The sequence below is a fragment of the Apus apus genome, chromosome 13 (genome assembly GCF_020740795.1).
Source record: "Apus apus isolate bApuApu2 chromosome 13, bApuApu2.pri.cur, whole genome shotgun sequence".
Lineage (NCBI taxonomy): Eukaryota > Metazoa > Chordata > Aves > Apodiformes > Apodidae > Apus > Apus apus.
Genome location: NC_067294.1, coordinates 12,762,780 through 12,782,527, shown reverse-complemented (window position 1 = coordinate 12,782,527; position 19,748 = coordinate 12,762,780). Strand labels below are relative to the sequence as shown.

The following is a 19,748-nucleotide window of genomic DNA, read 5'->3' as shown; positions in this document are numbered from 1 at the left end:
ATGAATATATTCTCCCTCTGAATGAAAAAATTTATTCGTCTGGGTAACAACATATACAAGGTGCAACACATAAATTACATCATATTGCCAACGCCTTATATAGAAGTGTTGCCTAAGAAAAAAACAAAAACCCTTTTCATTAATAATAATACAAAACAGAAGAAGTGGATACTGCCCTAAGTCAGTATTGTAACATTCTTCTTTTTTTTTTTTGTGGATCTAACAAAAAGCAATTTGAGACCAGTTTAAAAAAAATCAGAAATAAATCCAGAATGGCATATACCTTCCAAATATTAATTTATTTTCCCACAGTTTTAAAATGGAAATTAAATGAGAATGACTTAGAGAATTGTTTAGCTACTTGATTTTAATAAGAAACCCTGTCATTTCTGTTTATTGTATGCCAAGGGAAAATAACCAAAGAAAACAAGCCATACAGTGAAAATAGCAGGTCTACCTCAATGTTCCTTAATTTTTTTCTTCTTGTGGCTTTTATCCCCTTTCCCAATTTTTTCACATCAGTTTTAAATTTGCTGATTTTTTTTTTTTTTAAACATGGTGTCAAATTTAATTAAATCTTAGCTGCTTGCAGGTGGAAGAGATATACTCAGAATCTTCCTGATCAAGCACTGAGGCCCAGGATGGTTCAGGCTCAGGTTTTCAAAACCTTCTGTACCTTTTGTGTGTGTGTACATTTATCACATCCCCAAGGCAGTAGTACATCGACAGAGAAACACTGATCCAACCTAGTGTAACTCAGAAATAGTTTATTGAATTAAGGGGGGGGGAATTAAAATCACTGAAAGGGTACACATTTCAAGAGGAACTGCAAGCATTTCTGATTCAGAAAAATGGATTGTGATGGTAAAGAAAGGATCAACAACTTTCTCTCATGCTGACAATATGTATTTGCTGTCATTTTGGAAACAGGTTACCATGTGTATATCAGGATTTCAGACTAAAAAACAGACCAGGTTATGAGCTCTTGGCATATGCCAGATGGAAATTAAAGGACTGAATGTAAAGCTGACTTTTAGAAGATCTTCAGTTGTCAATTTTTTGTGTCCCTCCTTTTTCATTTTTAAGCAAAAGCTGAACATCTTCCCCTCCCCTTTTCATTTCAACCTCATAAAAATAAATGATAATCTAAATGCAGCTTTTCCTAGTTTTACTAATCATCTGGCAAACTCACATTTCTATTGCTGATTCCAAAACTTCAGGAGGCTAACCTTGACAAACCATGTTCTTCCTCCACTTCACCTGGATACTGCGTCCAACTTCAAGAACTAGACTTAGCACATTAAACATGTACTTGGATTAGACTGTTGCAGTTACATTTTTATGGTGCAAACCTTCATCATACATGCTTTGCTGCTCCAGAACAAGCTGCATCAGTGCAAGATCTGATAGTCTGTGCAAAAGAAGCTGCAGTGCTACAAACTCCTGAAATAACTTTCCTCTCCCTCTCCCATTTATTGACTAAGAAACATCTTAGTCTCACTAATTTCACCAATTCCAAATGCTGCCCCAAAAAAAGGAGAAAGATGAAGATATTTCATGCTTTTATACAATAAAAACCCCAACTCAAAAAAAAAAATCATCCAACTCTAATCCCCCCAACCCAAGAAAACCCACATCAAAACTATTTGTTCCCCACCCTCTTCTAGCTCTTATATATCACCATTAAAACAAATGCATACAACTTACTGTACAAATATGAAGCTGCAGGCATTCAAGTTACATAACATTCTGAAAATATTTCAAGCATAAAAAGTACACTTGATAATTGCAAAAATAAAGTTTCACTTTTTTAAAAAACATTTTGATCAGACCTCAGGCAAAACAAACATTTAACAATTGCTACTTCAGTTTAACTTCATAAGAACACCACCTTCAAAAGGTAATAACAAAAAAACTCAGTTTTTTGCCAATAAAGTAACTGAGCATGTATTTTAATGAAATGGTATATACAACAATGGCACAAACCTTAAGCATCAACAACATATTTCAGCCAAAAAGTAAGTCTACAAGTGATCTGAGTCATTCTTAGCATCAAATGGTACTGATTACTAAGAACCATAATCTGCTAGGAACAAGCATTAAATTAGACTACTACAAATGGAAGGGAAAATGCAAGACATCAAATAAGCTCAGTTTTTGCCACTGAACTTTTTTTAGACTAAGTCCTTGTTTGGGCCAGCACAGAACTAATTTTCTCTTTGTGATTCTACTTTTCAGTTAAGTCCTTTTTAAGTAGCTGCAGCTGCTGAAATCAACAGCATGTTTTCCAGTCAGTGTCTGCCTCTAGGGCTGATAACACTTGATGTTTATAGTTGCGGCAAGAGAATGGCATGTAGAACCAAGGCCACTGCCTGGGTCTGAATAAAATGTTAGGAAATCCCAGCCCCTCCAGCTAGTTAGTTACCTTCACTGGAGGCCCAGCTGAAATGCCTCTATGCAAACACACACAGCACGGGGAATAAACAGGAGTTAGAGATGCTTGTGGACCTGCAGAGCTGTGATCTTATTAGCATCACAGAGACCTGGTGGGATGGCTCCTAGGACTGGAGTGTCAGAATGGAGTATTATAGACTCTTTAGAAAGGACAGGCAGGTGAGATGGAGAGGTGGTGTTGCCCTCTATGTCTAAGACCAGCTGGAGGGCACGGAGCTCTCCCTAAGGACTGACGACAAGCCAACTGAGAGCTTATGGGTTAAGATTAAAGGGAAGGCAGGGACAGGTGACATTACAGGGGGGATCTGCTACAGGCCACCTGACCAGGAGGACAGCACAGACGAGGCACTCTACAGACAGATAGGAGCAGCTTCATGTTCACAAGCCATGGTACTCAGGGGTAACTTCAACCACCCTGGTATCTCTTGGAGGGACAACTTTGCAAAGCACAAACAATCCAGGAGGTTCCTAGAGTGTGTTGATGACAACTTCCTTTTCCAAGTGATCAAGGAACCAAGGAGGAGAGATGCTTTGCTGGACATAGTTCTCATGAACAAGGGCAGGCTGGTGAGGGATGCTAAGCTGGTATTCAAGGATCACATTCACTAGGCCCAAAAAATGATGCATGCCAACTAAGACAAAGTCAAGTAAAAACTGCAGGAGGCCAGCGTGGATGAGCAAGCAACTCCTAGAAAAGCTCAAACTTAAGAAGGAAGCATATAGAGGGTGGAAGCTACAGCAGGTAGCCTAAAAGGATTACAGGTTGTCGGAGCAGCCAGGGATCAGGTAAGGAGAGCCAAATCCCAGACAAAATGAAACCTCACCAGGGATATAAAGAGCAGTAAGAAAAGCTATAGGTATGTTGGGGATAAAAGGACAACCAAGGAAAATGTAGGTGCTCTCCTGAAGGCAACAGGAGACCTAGCTACCCAGGATATTGAGAAGGTTCTCGAAGACTTCTTTGCATCAATCTTCTCTGGTAAGCGCTCCAGCCTCATCACAGAAGGCCACAGCAGGCAAAAGCAGGGACTGGGACAATGAAATACTCTCCACTGTAGAAGAACAGGTCATGACTATCTAAAGAACCCAAAGTTGCACAACTCTATGGGACCTGTCAATCCACAAGTCCTGAGGGATCTGGCAGATGTAGCTGCTGAGCCTCTCTGTCCATCTTATTTGAGAGGTTATGGTGGTCTGGTGAGGTTCCTGCTAATTGAAAAAAAGTAACATATCTCCTATAGAATCATAGAATCATCCTGTTTGGAAGGAACCTTGCAGATCATCAAGTCCAACCATAATTTATTTTTTTTTTAAGAAGAGAAAAAAGACCTGGGGGACTACAGGCCAGTCACTCTCACCTCTGTGACCAACAAGATCAGGGGAACAGATGCTCCTGGAAAATCTGCTAAGGCATACGGAAAGTGACTGGTGACCGCCAGCTCATAGCGGGGAGGTTGGAACCTGACGATCTTTAAGGTCCCTTCCAACCTTAACCATTCTACAGTTCTATGATCTAGAACCAGAAGTGAGTATGGGGTCACACCCAAGACCCACCTTTGGAGAGGAGCAGACCAGACAGGTCAAAGTTAACCAAACAAAGCATCCCATCCCAGTACTAAATATTAATTTGAGGGATGACAAAGGGGCTTGCTCTCTTCATCTACAGCTGGCATCCCTCAAGGACTCCAGCCATGTATCTGCCTTTTATCCCAAACCCCGCATTCCTGCACCCTAGCTCCCATCTGCCCCTAACTCCAGGAGTCTAGACCAGGACTTGCCCTGCGCCTGCCCTGCACCCTCAGTGGTGACATGGATGTTACTGGGGGGTGTGGGGACAGCATGATAGTGCTTTTGTGTATGTTTGTATCTATTTCATTACTTTTCAGTTTGATCACTACTGTCTCATTAAAGCCGTGTAGTTCAGATTCCAACCCATAAGAGTCTCTCTCCTTTACCCCCTCTTTTTCCCACAAGGGGAGGGAAGAGGGTTAACACAAATCATCTGTCCTTCATGTAATTGCCAGCCCAGCATTAAACCATGACAGGCGAAGAGTTTCACTAAGTGCAAGACCATATGTTTACCTGATGAAATGACAACTCATGTCACAATTTAAGAACACTCATACAAAACTATTTTTTTTCTTTTATAAAAGTGCCACATACCATACTTCTACTAAAAAAAAATTACAAACTAGTGGAAGACTGTCTGCCTCCATCTTTTATCAACAAGGAAAGGCCAAAGTGATTCTTTGATCCCAGCTCGAAATGGTGTTCTCTGACCTATCCCCAGCATCTCCAACTTGGAACAGTCTAGCTGAGCATTCCTCGGACGAAGAGCACCCACAACTGGACAATCAGTAATCTAAAAAATAAACATTGAAACACACCAAGTCAACAGAAATGACAGAAAAATGTTTATTCTTATATATGCTCAACTTCAAATTTTCCTTCATGGCTTTCTGTATAGTATGTACTTCTCTCTTCCAACTACTCTGTGTGGGGTTTTATTTTGGTTTGGGTTGGTTTGTTTATGGTTAACTGTATTTCAGCCTAAAAGATGTCACAAGAGTGAGATGAAGTGAAATTTTTCTCACTCAAATACTGGTTACCTTTAGTGCTTTTCTACATTTTATTCTTATTTTTACCTAATGACTGTAGTCACAAGGTAAAAAATGTTCTAAAGTGTTGACAGAACCATGTCTTGTTCAATATACTTGCAGAAAAATAGATTTGGGCAGAATAAATTCAGACTAACTTAGTGTCTCCATTCTTTTTTCTCTCCATCTTCCAAGCCACATTTCATTTCCAGACTTTACTAGTTCAGAATCCTTGGAATTTGTTTTGATATGAATAGAAAGTTACTTACATGTTATATTCTCACAACAATATTGGTGTATTTAAGAATAGTCTTATGTGTCAATAAAACTGCAGGACAGTTGTTACAATTACCTTAAGTTGTTAAGTGAATATATTCAGAAATAAATCTGGATATTGACAAGTTCTTAGAGATTCCGATCCTTCAAGTTTATGTTCTGTCAACTTCTATGCTTCTTTAAGAAAAAAAAATTCAACCAAAGATATGCATTTACTCATCACTAATCAAACTGTTCTGCAGAAATACTGAAATTACACTTCAGACTGCCATACTGGTTATTGACTGACTGGGTAATTTTCATAACTCGGCAGGTAAAAGCAGCTACTGTTTTCCTGGGTAAGGTACCAGGCAGCATCATCAGCAATACATCTGCTGTGCGAGACACCCACACTGACCATCCTGAAGAAACAGCTCATTTGTGTAGTTAGTGTGAGACCTACCACATGAAATGATAAAGCACATCCATCTTTCTACAGAATGAACACCACATCACTTACTGGTCTCAGGTGGCTGCTGGGAAGGTTGAAAGCATCTGCAATTGCACATGCCATTTCGTACTTAGTCATCTGTTCATTGCCAGACCAGTGAAATGTTCCTTTTACTGATGGGTCCTAGAGAAGAAACAAGTATCACAGATGAAAAAAAGCAGCTAGGCCTGAGACTTAACTCCTGTGCAAGAACCATGTGGAACCATCTCCCAGCAAGATGCTATCCTCAAAGGCAGTTTACAGCACCTCACTGATGGTCTAGAATTGTCTCCTGCATTTTCAGAGAACACCTGAAACTGAAAACTGGTGTTACATGTATTCGACCTGATTTTTCACAAACAGCTTCTGATCTGTAGAATAACAGGAGGGAAAAGAGCAAGGCAACCAATGAACCAAGGTCAAATAGCTGGGGAGAAGGAACCTGACTATTCTATACTATTCACTTACTCAAAAAACAAATGCAAAATACCACCAACACTCTTAATGTTAAACTGCAAACCACGTACAAGTCCCATCAAACAAAGTGATTGAAACCACATCCACCAGACTTGCATGGCCCTATTTTTTTCCAAGTTACATGTATGAAAAATAACGGTGGTTGGTTGGTCTTCTTATCTTGCAAAGGTAGTAAACTGAAGATGTTGTGGTGAATAAACATGGTATTTAAATCTAGTAGTTTGATTTTGCCACTCCAGTGTTTTAATACAATAAACAAGGGCAGCTTTGAGAATGACATTCAATCACCATGGGGTTTTTTTTAGTCCCGAACAGTGACTTGCAAAAGGCTTATCAGAGTAAATTAGGTATTTGCATTTCTCTCCTGTATTCTGAGAACACAGGATGATTTTCTGAAGTATCTGTCAAATCACTCCCCTCATTTTTGTTTCAAATACCAGAATATCCACACATTGTCATGTGAAGATACTGAAGTATTACAGCCTTTTTTTCTCTCCCTCCCAATGTTTCAGAAATTGAAGTAATGATGCAGGTTATAGGCCGTTCTCAGTAGTTTAGAAACAAAGCCAAGAACTGGGGCAGATTTTCCCTTGAACATGCTCGTTTCTTTTAATTCTTACCAGCATTCTCTTTTCTGCCAGTTGTCTGCAAACAGTTGCTACATCCTTGACATTAGTAGGAAATCTTTGTTGCCAGTGGTCCATGTTGGCAGATTTATTACTGAACTGCACTTTATCAAACATAACAGTCACAGCACTTTCTTCCAGTCTTTCTACCTCTCCATACAAGACAGGAATCCTAAGTACTGCGGCATCTAAGAGAAAGAACATTTTACAAGCATTAGCATTGTATATGAGTGGTATGAATGCTGTAACATCACCTGAGAAGAGTTTTAGAAGTGTTAAGAAATATGTTGGTGATCCTAAGCATCTACAAATCACAAAGAAAATGCAATTAACATGTTTGCCCTCAAAATACAATTTTCATTCATATAAATTCAAAGTTTATAAATACTCATATAAACTTATTTTCATTTATCCCATTAATTTGAAGAAATTTAACAAGCTTTCATTAAAACCTCAAGAGAAAAAAGGTGGTCTATTTGGGTTAGATCAGAAATTTAAAATTTAAATTACAATTAAAAAAAAAATTATGCAGTTACTCCAGCACTCACCATCCTCCCTGGGTAAGACCAAAAGCAATAATAAGAATTCTTATCAATCACAGACTATCATATTTAGGTATCAATTAGAGATAAAGATAGCTCATCCAGCATGCAGAAGCCTCCTGCATAAAGGAGGCTTTTATTTACCACTAAAAAAAGACATGAAGCTTGGAATGAATAAGCAGCTTGCCAAATGAGAAATAGATTCACAGAATACAGTAGTATTAGACTACAAGACAGTGATTTGAGAAATTAAACTGACAGTGAACAAGTGCAAAGAGAAGGATATTTTATGATGGAATACATACTACTAGTCTACCTCAGCCATGAAGACTCACAAGGCCTCTTTGAGGGGGAATCCAAGAAGGCTATGACAAATTCATTAAAGGTAATACAACTATTTATGCTTAAAGGAAGAAAAAAAAAAAAAAGTCCTGAAATGAGAAGTAGAAGTCACCAAGTAATTGCAATTCTTCGTAGGAAAATGCTAGTTATTGGAAAGACAAAAAGAAAAAGCTAACACAGACTGTATTACCATGGAAAAGTAAACTAAAAGAAGTACTTGCACAAAACAAATTAACAATAAAGATCCCAACATTACACTGATACTCTGACACTCTAAAACCAGTTATTTGGTTGCTCAGCAAACACAGTCTTCCTTTCTTTAAATCCTGGTTGAAATAACTTCTAAAAATGTCTTCGGATGTATTAATTATTTGAGAAAAAGACTGCCTGCCTTATGTTCTCAGAGAACTGTTTGAGACTTGGAGAGCATTACCTTCATTGCCAAATGTTCTGAAGAACTACTGAAGCTTTAGTTTTATAAGCAGAAGTACTAAATATAACTTGTATTCCCTCCTAACCAAAGTGAAATATTTATGTTAAAAATACACAAAACCCCCAAATTATTAGTGGAGGTTCTTGTATTATGAAACAGAAATGGATAGGGAAGTTCTACACACAACTTCAGACATTTGATAGACTGAATTCTACCTATGCAGTATTACCAATGTAGTGGTTAGAACACTTAATACATGTAAAATATTTCTATTTGTAGGAACCATTAGAATTGACATTCTCAAGGACCTTTCTCAGCAACACCTCAAAATTCCATCTGCTAATAATACCACTGCTTCCACCCACTACTGCCTGACAGATCATGCTCAAAATGTTTAGGAAACAAAACAGAAGCATGGAGTTGGGGGAAGGATCTAGCAAGATACCCACATGTGCTTGAATTTGGTGCAGTCTTATCTTCATTACCAATCTGGAAGAGGGAGCAAACAGCATCACAGTCAAATTCAGAGATGATATTTAAGAGGTGGAGCAAGATTTTAAACTGATTTTTACATAAATAAGATTTTTCCTATCATACTATTTTTTTAGAAAGTCTAGTTCTTATTAGTAATGACAAACTTCTCTTAAGGCCTGTTATTTTCAAATATATTATCTATTTACTTACTGAAAAACTATCACACTAATTTATTGACTGTTCCATTCTCATTAGGCAGAACAGATTCACAGTGTGAGTTTCACACTGACATATCAGAAGCCTCATCTGCAAGTGCTCCAAGGGAATTTTCCTCAAACTCTTTGAGAAAATAGAAGTGTTTCTTTCCACAGAATCTGTGAATGGAAACTAACAGCATACTAGAAACAAAAATTCTCTTTTATACAAGAAATAGGTTTTAAATGCAAGGGAACATACTCAGTTCCAAACTTTTTTTCCCCTATTAAGTTGAAATTTTTAAATCATGCTTGCATGTTTTGAATGTCAATTTTAATTAGGACAACACTTAAATAAGAAAGAAAAAAACCAAATTGTTGCTTACTATCAGAAATATGTTACTAACCCTTTAACAAAGTGTTCCAAGAAGCAATCTGATACATGTTGTAAGCTAAGTGGGTAAAAATAAAGTGATGGCCTGATGGCTTATGTAATAAGAGCAAAACAGGAGATCAGCAAGAAAACCAGAGATTAACAACAAAAGCCTATGCACTGAATTGCAAGTCTGTTTTTCCCTTTAAGTTAACACCTGCAGTGCAGCCCCCAAACAGCAGCAGCTCTAGGGCAGATGTGGCAAAGCTTCTGCCATTACAGGATATTAATGATGTATTTTATCTTCCCTTAGGAACAGTTGGTTCACAGTAGACAAAGGTTTGTGACCGCCCATCAGCAGAGACTAGTATCACAAATGAAAGTTGGAAGAAGTAAGAAATAAAGCTTCAGTCAAACCCTAAGCAGCAGCAATTGTTTGAGCAAGGAGACTGACTCCTCATCACATTCTTTTCTACATCGCATTTCAGTGGTTTTCCAACTTCACTTCTCACTTATTAATCTATTAAGCTAATATACAATGAAGTAAAAACAGCAAGCCTCTATTAAACATGTGCAAGTAGTCTTACCTTCATTATTTTCCTGGACTGCCTTTTCACCCTCCAGTTTGGTTTTACCATACAAATTCAGGGGATTTGGTACATCAGTCTCTTTATACGGAGGGCTTGTTCCATCAAACACATAGTCTGTACTAATGTAGATCAGAAATGCTCCAACTCCAGCTACAAAGAAAATATTTATAAATAGTCTGTTTTAATTCATTCCTTGTCTGCAATCCCAATCAACCTTTAAAGAAATCTCCAAATAAACTTATCTTCCAGCCCCAGACATTCTCAATTGCCTTGTCTGTTCACTGATCCATCACACAGACACCCATGCTATCCTCACAGAAAACGGATGGACTGCACACTGGTCACAGAAGTGACATTCAGAACTTTGAGGAACTTAATCATATTTATCTCCCTGTATAAATAAATGCAGTATTTTAACAAGAAACCAAATCCATTACATGGTCTCCTTACCTGCCTCTTTTGCTAAGTTCCCTGAAGCAGCCACATTGAGCTGAGAAGCAGCATCTGGTTGACTTTCTACAACATCTGGCCTTCTCTCTGCAGCACAATGCACTATAACATGAGGCTGGAAATTAAAGACTCGTTTTAAACAACAAATGTTGTCAGGAGATTGCAAATGCACCCTAACAATAGCAATCAAGTCCCTCAGGCAAAAAGGCATTTCACTAAGTTGTGGGAAGCAATTAAAGTAGTAGCATTATTTTTAATCATGGCATTCTGAGCAGCATGTTTACCTTAGCAAGTAAAATACAATCGTGCTGCTTCAAGGCAAAAAAAATCATTAATTTTGCAATTATAATCTCCAGTAGCTTAAATTTTACAGCAAGATTGAAGCTGTTGAGGTTTTTTTAACTTTGTAGAATAACATGAGATACAATAATAGTATGGCAAATATATCACACACATAGTAGTACTTAAAACATTAGCCAAACTGTTCTTAGATAAGCCATTTACAGGTGGCTTATTTGAAAAAGGTAGACTGTTAAGAAGATACTTAAAGCTATTGTACAGAATGGCACCTAGCATAATGTATTTCAGGTTTTACATATTCTCCCTGCAACTTATGTTGCCACATGGTATGCTACACATACAGCTAGTGCTGTTGTATGCAAGTGTTCTTCAGCTTCAAAAGAACCGGTTCAGATTACCACTTTTTCTTTCAACTGCCAATTCAAGTGTGCTGAAATGTACCTCTGTTAGCTGCACTCTATTTATGGTGATGACAGCACAATTCCATCTGTACCTACAGAGCAAGCCTACACTCCAGGTGTGGCAGAAAGGGCAGCCAGGAATTTTTCTACTCTACCAAAGAACTCATCCCACAAACGACACGTGAACTCGGTACCAGTACAATACTAGCAGCTGATCACCAGACACATCAAGCATGCTATCCATCTCCTTCATACTGCAGAAACTTACCTGAAAATCATGGATAATATCATGAACTGCAATACAGTCCAGAAGATTAATCTGTTCAAATCTGGGCTGAGCTCTTCTCAATCCACAGCCAACTGCATTCCAATTATTTTCCTTAAATTCTTTAAACACAGCTCTGCCAAGAAGTCCCGTAGCACCAGTAATCAAAACTCGCGTACTGGGAATATCAACATCTTCCTAGAGAAAACAGAAACAGGAAAAGTTTTCTCTCTACTATTATTTATTACTGCTTTTTCTTAAAAAACTCTGCAAGGCTACAGTCCATGATCCTGCGTTAAAACAGCTTTCCTTGCCACATGGGTGTTTTGGAGTGTCTCATGGAACACAAGACATCTGGGAGTAATGGAATTGTACCTACTCAAGTATTTAAACATATTTTTTAAGATAATGAAAACAAAACTTAAATAGGCAACTCACTTCCACAGCACAAGAAGAAAGCAAACGACTAAATGAGACAGCATTTTAAGTTCAAAATCTGATGACTTTGTGCAATTTGAAATGAGGGAAATAATTGATTTTGAAAATCATGTAACGTTTAGGGTTCACATCCTGCAACTACAAATTTTTTTACAGACTGTACCTGTGAAGTAACTGCAGCAGCACAACTCACTGTGGCCCTGCCTACAATGACTGTAAAAACTGAAGACCTGAATTTTAGTTTTAATAGAATAGTAATTCACAGTTATTTAACACAATATTCTAATAATAAGTAAAATCAGGACACAGCTCTCCTAGCAGTTTCACAAAACCCATCTCAAAGCCTTTTGGTCATTTAAACTCTCTATACAACACACTGAAATTTAAGTTGCCACACATTTCAGTACTTAAAGTAGTTGTGTGGAGCGGTTCACACCAAGTTAGTTCCTCTCCACCACTACTAGACCATCAAGTCTTCTAAACAGCAAACATCAGATTGAAGTCTGTCTGTGCAATCTTCTTTTTTCCTTTCATGCTTTCCTCTTGCACTTATAATTAACAATAGCCTGTTAAAAACAGCATTAAAAGAATATGCTTACGTGCCAGTACAGAACAAAACCTCAGGTGTGCAGAACCCATAAATCTTGGACTGCCTGACCACTTCATATACAAGGACCGCTTGTGATAATTGATTACAATCATGTAAATGCAATTCAATAGCCCAGTTACTACTGAGCATTCTTACATTTTTCAGCATTGTAACAGACCACTACTTTTTGGTTGCAGCACAGGAAGCAACAGAAATTGTTTCCAAATTACAGTCTTTCACCCCTGAAGTTAAAAAGCTTTTGTTCCATAAGGGTATATGCAGAGGTGCACGGACTATTGCTTCAAGTTCCAAGCACACTGCATTGATTTTCGCTAACTCTCAGTCTTCAGGCAGAAGATGACTTACCCCCATCAGTACTAGATCAAAATTACTATTTTTCAACTGGACAGGTTCCTGAAAATGACAAATTACAGCAAGTGATGTTTTACTAAGTTATCTTTACAGTCAATTTGACCTCAGAACACAAATTTATTTCCAATTTTTTTAAGGCTGCCTATGTTACTGTGAAAAGCATAAGCAAGAACATGCACATGCAGGGTTTTTTTTTTTTTGTGATGTACTTTTTATCCCAGCAAAGTCTGGCTGGGGTGTCACAGGACAGATTCTCAGCACTGAAATACCTACTGACAAACATCCAAGACCTGCTGCAAAAAACAGAATTGAAAGATTCTCTAAAATAGTCACATCTTCCCTAAGTAGAAAGTGACCAACACAGAAATATGCCTAGTTTGTAAAATATTAGATTTTTAAGCACCATTCCTCTCAGTTTTTTTTTTTTTATTCTACATGTCATAAAGAGGCTGTTACATTAGCAGCACAACTGGAGCTGAACACAATCACAACTTACACCAAGTTAAGTACAGGCTGCATCCTCTTGCTCTTGTCTGCAAGACTAAGTGATTTTAATCAATCATTTCTAAGAAACAAGCACAAGTGATACGTGTTTCCCATAATTTCAACATGAAGCATCTATCACTTTAAACCTATTTCACCTTGCCAGAGGTTAAACATTCTGGTAGTACAAACCCTGCACGGATTAACTCGCTACCTTGCTCCTTCGCAGAACGCCACCCATTCTGCCTCAGCCCCAGTAAGGAGGGGCAGCAGAACGTCTGAGCCTGAGGGACCTGAGGTTTCATGGTTCCCACTACTGCTGCCTGCAGATGCTGCTGCTGTTGCCTCACAGCCGTCCGGACACAGACAGCGGAGTACATGTTAACAGCACCACAGACTACCAAGTAGCAACCAGATTGACTTTTGTAGTTAGCAAATCTGAAATTTTACTTCTTGTTACTTTGTCTTGCAAGAAATTAATTGTGGCCCTCTGGAAGAGAAGGAAGCAAATATCTACAGGTAACATCTAGGAGTATCAGTACTTAACTGAAAACACACACGATGCATCTTCTTTTTGACTTTTGTCCCTCTTTTTTTCTTCGCTAGGGCTAGAGTATTATTAATGCAATGCAACTGCAAGGTAAGACAAATGTTAACTACTATCCTAACAAGCTAAAAGCACATTTGGAATTTACAATAATTGTATAGATGGTTTCTATCTGTAGAGAATAAAATACAGCCCAGAATGATCACGTTATCCTTTTGCCTACCAGTTCTATTGGCTTACATGCAAGCTGTTGTTCAGATTATATCCTAACTACTTACAAGCCTTTTACATGTCCTTCTCAACTGTGAAGCAATCATACTCAGTCATCAAATGTGTAGTAAGTTCTTTCAGCAACTAATTTTGAATAATACTGTTTAAATTACCTATTTTCAACTTCATAATAAAGCATCCGATTTCATTTTACTGTGCTCAGCAGACTCACTCACATAAAAACATTCTAGCAACAGCACTGTAAAATAAAATTAAAAAAATAATAAAAAAACCCCAAGCAAACATTTATGAGAACTAAGATCACCTTGTGGACACCACCATGATACTGAATATAATTTACAGAAGTAACAACACATGCGTTTCTAAGGGAAACCAAGATACAAGTACTTTTAAAATTCTAGACAAAACCCGAACTTGACAAGATCATTATGAACCCCAAAATTTTAAGAACTGCCGACTAAAAATAGAAGGGACTAAAAAACAAAGCCTTGCAACACAACGCGATGAGAAGCAGTCATGACGGGGCTGTCACCCCAGGGCTGAGCTCTGTACTCAGTTCTGGCATCACCTATAGCCAGAATAACCAAAAGGAAAACCAAGAGCCCTTCTGACAGTCGGACTGACAAGCGAAGCCGATTAACGCCGACAGAAGTTGCCTTTACCTCCCGCGGCGAACCCCCCAGCTGCAGCAGCTGAAGCTACACCTGTTGGACATCGCGGGTAATGAACGCGACAGCAGAGAGCAGCAAGTCTACGATAGGACTCGTCTGTGGACGGGGTTGCCTTTTAAAGAGAACCCTTCCCTTGGCACCGGGCGGCGAGAATGAAGCGTTTAACAACGCGAGGGCAGCAAACGCACCTTTATGGCGATCAACGCCAAGACAACGCAAGGCGATACAGAAATATCGCGGGTAATCAGTCCCCGTGAGAAGAACAACAGTAACTGAAATCCAACCCAAGAGCCCAAAGCCCAAGCAGGGGCCGAGGCGCTTCCCCCCCGGCCCCGCGGCAGCGCCAGGGCCGCACGGCGCCCCCCGCTCGCGGCACAGGCCCCGCTCAGCGCAGCAGCCCCCGCGGAGCGACGCGCGGCCCTGCCCGGGCGGAGCGGCCCAGCCCGCCCAGGGGAGCGCGCAGCCCCCGCCAACCGCCGAGGCGCACGCAGAGCAAACCAGCACCGCCGCTCACCTCCACAAGCTCGCAGCGCCCCGGCACGAAGCGGATCTTGAGCTCCTTCTCCCGGCCCACCATGGCGGCGAGGCGGGGGCCCGCGGGGCCGGGCCGGGCCTGCTCCTGCTGCTCCTCCTGCTGCTGCTGCTGCTCCGCGGGGCGGCCCGGCGCTGCGGGAGGGCGGGCGTGCCCCGCGGCAGAGCGCGCCCTGATTGGCCCGCGGGGACGCAGCGGACGCAGGAGCCTCCCGCTCATTGGCTGAGGAGCGCGACAGGGGGCGGAGACAGAGCGGGGCTTTAACGCGGCTGCCGAGGCGCTCGCTGGAAAGCGCCCCCTGGCGGCCCGGCCCGGCGGCTGCTCCTGCGCGGCAGCGGGAGGGGCCGGAGGGGGCGGGCACAGACCCGGAGTTCTGCCGGGCAGAGCCCCCCAGCCCTGCCGGGCCGGCACAGACCCGGAGTTCTGCCGGGCAGAGCCCCCCAGCCCTGCCGGGCCGGCACAGACCCGGAGTTCTGCCGGGCAGAGCCCCCCAGGCCTGCCGGGCCGGCACAGACCCGGAGTTCTGAGAGCCCCCGCCCACGGCAGCCACAGCCCCACGGCTGCCCCGCCACGGCGCGGCCTGGGGAGGGAGGTGAGAACCGTGCCCCAAAGAGGAATCCCAGCTTAACACTCGGAGAGCTCAGTTACTAAGTGCAGAGCCAGGGAGGAACTCCCACCTTCACAACATGAAGGGGTTGGAGCTGTCTCTTGTAAGCCTAAGCCCAAAATACCCTATGGAGCTGCTGGAAGACAGCGTTAATACAGCTCTGCCACATACTTAACAGCCACTATTTCATGTAAAAGTCCTCCAGAATGGTGGAAAAATGGCCCCTGGCTTGTATAAAAGCAACTGGCCAAACCCAGCTAATGGAAACACTACTTTAGAGAAAGCAACCCCTGCTTCCAGTGATGTCAGTCATTAATTCTGAGTAAAATTGGGGGAAAATCACCAAAGAAAACATAAGGGCCTAACTAACAGTGTGTAACTAACAGTGAAACACTACAAATGAGTAAAAACCAAAGCCAAATTATAAAAAAAAGTTACCCCAAGGCTTGAGACAGGCCTTTATGACACCAGCAAGAGATCAAAGGGATGGGAAAGGAGCACAGTCCACAGCTTATCTTCTTGTAACCATACTAAGTGCCTGGAGCACTAGGGAGAAAAATACTGAGGAACTTAAACCAATAAATGCATGAGCAATTCACTTAATAAAATTCACACCCAGAAGCACAAGAGTCCTCTACTAAGAAGCCCAACATGTGCAAGGAGCCCATAAAGAAGCTGGGGAAGAGCATTTCACTAGAGCACATACCAACAGGACAGGGGGTGATTGTTTCAAGTTAGAGAAGGGTAGGAAAGAGTTCTTTAATAGGACAGTAGGTCATTGGAAGAGGTTGGTTGGAGGTCCTGTCCCTGGAGACATTCAAGGGCAGGTTTGAAAGGGCTCTGAGCAACCTGTTCTCATGTGAGATGTCCCTGCTTGTTCTAGGGCGGTTAGACTAAAACACCTTGGAGGCAATAAAGAGTCCATGATTCCATGTATAGTTAAGTTTCTGAGCACTGACACTTGAAAGGGAAGCCAGGAGTAAATTGACAAATCATGTGTTCCAATTATATAAAAATGGTAGAGATCAAGTTCTCTCATGTTTTTTTTATATACAAGTAAAACTTGTGTTTAAGGCAACAGAGCATCCTTTGGTGAAGACCACCCTGCTCCCTTTCTAGCACAGAACTGGATATTAAACCATCTCAACTGTGTGGTTTGGCATCTCACACAGGGGTAACAGACCCCGCTCACAGGACAGTATTAGTGCTCAGGCCAGATACCCATTTTTACACTTAAAAAACAGCAAATTTTTTTTGAAATGCAAGTCTTAGAAGTAACAAATCAGTATAAAAGCTTTTTACTGCAGGAATTCTGATCCACCCAAAGGCAAAGATCATATGTAAGACTGAGTGGCCACAGCTTATTTCTAATGCTTTCAGTGATCTGCACCTGACAAATCCCTTTAAGTTTTTTATTAAAACAGCATTTAATTTGTAATCAAGGGAGAAAAGCACCAGATACTACAGGAATTGACATCAAGATAAACTGGTACATCTAGAAACAGAACATAATCATACTGTAAATGATCTTTTCTTGTGACAAGCTACTGATATTTAGAGGACAAAGTTTTTGCCTTCTAGGAACACAAGTATCCTTTTTTTTGTAAGAAGCTATGGACATTTGATATCCTCATTTTTATTAGAACTCCAAGATCAATACATAATACCTGACTTGAAATTCAGAAAAATCTACAAGGAAACACTTGACCATTCAGCAGCCCTAAGTTGACAAAACCAAACTCATCTACCTTCCCACCCTTCCCTGGCAGCACAGATGGAAGCCCCCTCCTCTTTTCCCCCATACAGTTTAACCAAGGCAATCAAGTGCTAACAGAAGTTTTGCCTTTTAGATTTAGAGCAAGAGAAAAGTAGGGAAAGTATTAACATAGGATTCTCAAGCTAAAGCCATATATTGACATAAAAAATACCTTGACATTTTTTACACCAGTTCAACAGTCACAAAACTAACATTATCTTTCTAACATCACAGTCTTACTTCTCCTTAATCATACACATTGAATCCAGTAGCATTTTACCTTATATTTTCCATTTCTTTTTTCACACTCACTTTGAGAAACACCAGGATTGCATGGTATATTTCAGAAAAAATATTGTAGAGTCCATATCATAGTTATTTAAGCATAATTTATCACTGGGTGACTAAATGCACCACTCAATACTTCCGACTTTAATTTGCAGAGACTAAAATGTAATTAAATCTCTCTCCTCCTGTTTGCTTTTCCCCAGATGCTGTAATCTAAGTGTAGCAGCAGTCTACTAATGCAAATACTTAGAGTCTTACCTGCTCCATTTCCACCAGCATTGCAGGCCTTGCCTCCAACTACAGAAGGAAGTAACAGCCTAGGAAATTATTGCAGTCCAGCCACAAATAGATCCCTTTGTCTGCTCTTGCCTGTAGAGAGCACAGACTGGGGGCAGCAATAGCTCAGTTGACCTTTGAAACCAAAATACTAATCCAAACCTGTGTCACATGTGGCACTGAATCCTGTTGAGCTTTTGGTTTACTCCCAGTGGTGCCCTTTATGCACCTCAGTACCAACCCCAATTTTTACTTCATAACAGCCAGCATGAGCAAGTGTGGCCATTGTATGTATAAAATTTATTCAAAGCACTGGCACTGGGTCTCACGCTGTTTCCCTTTTGAAGGAAACCAGAGGAAGGCTCTAATTAGGTCAGCCAGGTTGAAGATTCTGGCTATTCTTTGTTTTGCATTTAAACTAAGCACAACTCAAGTCTTGCTACAAAACAATAGATTGGATGATGGGAAAATTACTTGACAATCATTTTTAAAAGCAACCTATGCTGCACAAAAAATCAAAGCTCTTGATTCTTACAGCAAATACTTAAAAGATTCAAGGTTCTGATGTTTACTGCTCATTTCATATGCACACAGAATTAGCAAAGCTGCTTAGATTGAGGTTGACACAAAGCACTCCTAATTTCCCCTTTCCTTCTCTCTACCCAGGTTGTGTAACATCCAGACTTCTATTAAGCCCATATTCTTATCAGGTCAGACTAACGCTCATGTCCTCTACAATTTTTTTTTCTCCATTTACGTCTTTCAAACAAGACAAGCTCTCTTTTTCTCCATCATGACAGATAACCCCAGTATTAAAATCTTTCAGCAGCTTCCTTATTAAAATAAGCCTCTCAACAATTCAGGCAAACAGCTAAATTCAAATCCAAGTATTTATCAATTTAAACACCAGAAGTTAAGCCTCATTCTCACTTCTCAGAAGTTAAAGTAATTCCACAGATACACCGAGGTAACATTAAGAGAAAAGACCTAGCAATTCCTCTCCCTGAACTTAGTATGCACTTTTGGTACCTCATTTTCCAAGTGTTACTAGTCTCCGCAGGCTTATCCTGTCAGCACAGCTGGCAAAGCACTTCAAATACTAAGCTATGGATACTGTCCCTCTGCAGTACAACAGTAGGTGCAATAACAGAGCTCCACATGTCGCTTAAGTTCCAGCCTTAACTTCTGTATTAAGACCAATTCACAGAAAGTGAGAAGGGAACCGCAGGTTTTAGATACTGTACAGTTCAGCTAAATTATTTCTGTAGCATTAGAGAATACACAGGCTTTCATGGTAGACTGACATTGCACTTTGTTGTGTAAATTGAAGACTAGTACTAAGAATTTAAGGGCAAGTACTCTAGTTCATTTGATTTTGGTTTTTATCCCTGTTCTGTGAAAGAAATAGACCAAGTCTTGTATTTAATATTTTTATTTTGCTAAAATGATATTTAATTTTAGATGCAGTTAAACAGATTTCCACCTTGCCAAAATTCAAGTCTGTACAATGAAAGCATGCATAGTGGGTACAAAGACAATTTAAGAATTCCTCAAGCACAGTATTAATAAAATACTTTAATACTATAATAAAAGACCTTTCTCTTAAGACAATGATCTTAGCCATAGTATGCAAACATGTAGGCAGACTGAGTCAAATGGAGTTTGACCTGAAAATTCTCTTCTGAAGATCAACAG

At 40.3% G+C, this 19,748-nt stretch overlaps 1 protein-coding gene across 2 annotated transcripts; it reads right to left on the bottom strand.

The window, feature by feature from the left end:
* Nucleotides 1–750: 750 nt before the first annotated feature.
* Nucleotides 751–18,134, bottom strand: MAT2B (methionine adenosyltransferase 2B). 2 transcript variants are annotated; one of them, XM_051631114.1, is made up of 7 exons: nucleotides 18,036–18,134; nucleotides 11,267–11,461; nucleotides 10,298–10,412; nucleotides 9,845–9,997; nucleotides 6,894–7,087; nucleotides 5,827–5,940; nucleotides 751–4,816 (listed from the first exon to the last, which is right to left on the bottom strand). In XM_051631114.1, exons 1-7 carry the CDS (start codon nucleotides 18,054–18,056, stop codon nucleotides 4,646–4,648), a joined length of 963 nt encoding a protein of 320 aa, XP_051487074.1. In that variant the 5' UTR covers nucleotides 18,057–18,134; the 3' UTR covers nucleotides 751–4,645. The 2 variants fall into 2 exon arrangements, with proteins under 2 accessions (XP_051487074.1, XP_051487073.1); XM_051631113.1 differs by lacking the exon at nucleotides 18,036–18,134 and adding an exon at nucleotides 15,109–15,245.
* Between the last annotated feature and the right edge of the window lie 1,614 nt (nucleotides 18,135–19,748).

Bases quoted from the DNA above. Each gene is read 5' to 3' on its own strand.
- MAT2B (XM_051631113.1), bottom strand. From the start codon at position 15,171: ATGGTGGGCCGGGAGAAGGAGCTCAAGATCCGCTTCGTGCCGGGGCGC. The intron at 10,413-11,266 runs GTAAGTTTCTGC...TTTAATTTCCAG, and splicing joins ATATTATCCATGATTTTCAG to CCTCATGTTATAGTGCATTG. The intron at 9,998-10,297 runs GTAAGGAGACCA...TTTTCTTTGTAG, and splicing joins GAACTTAGCAAAAGAGGCAG to CTGGAGTTGGAGCATTTCTG.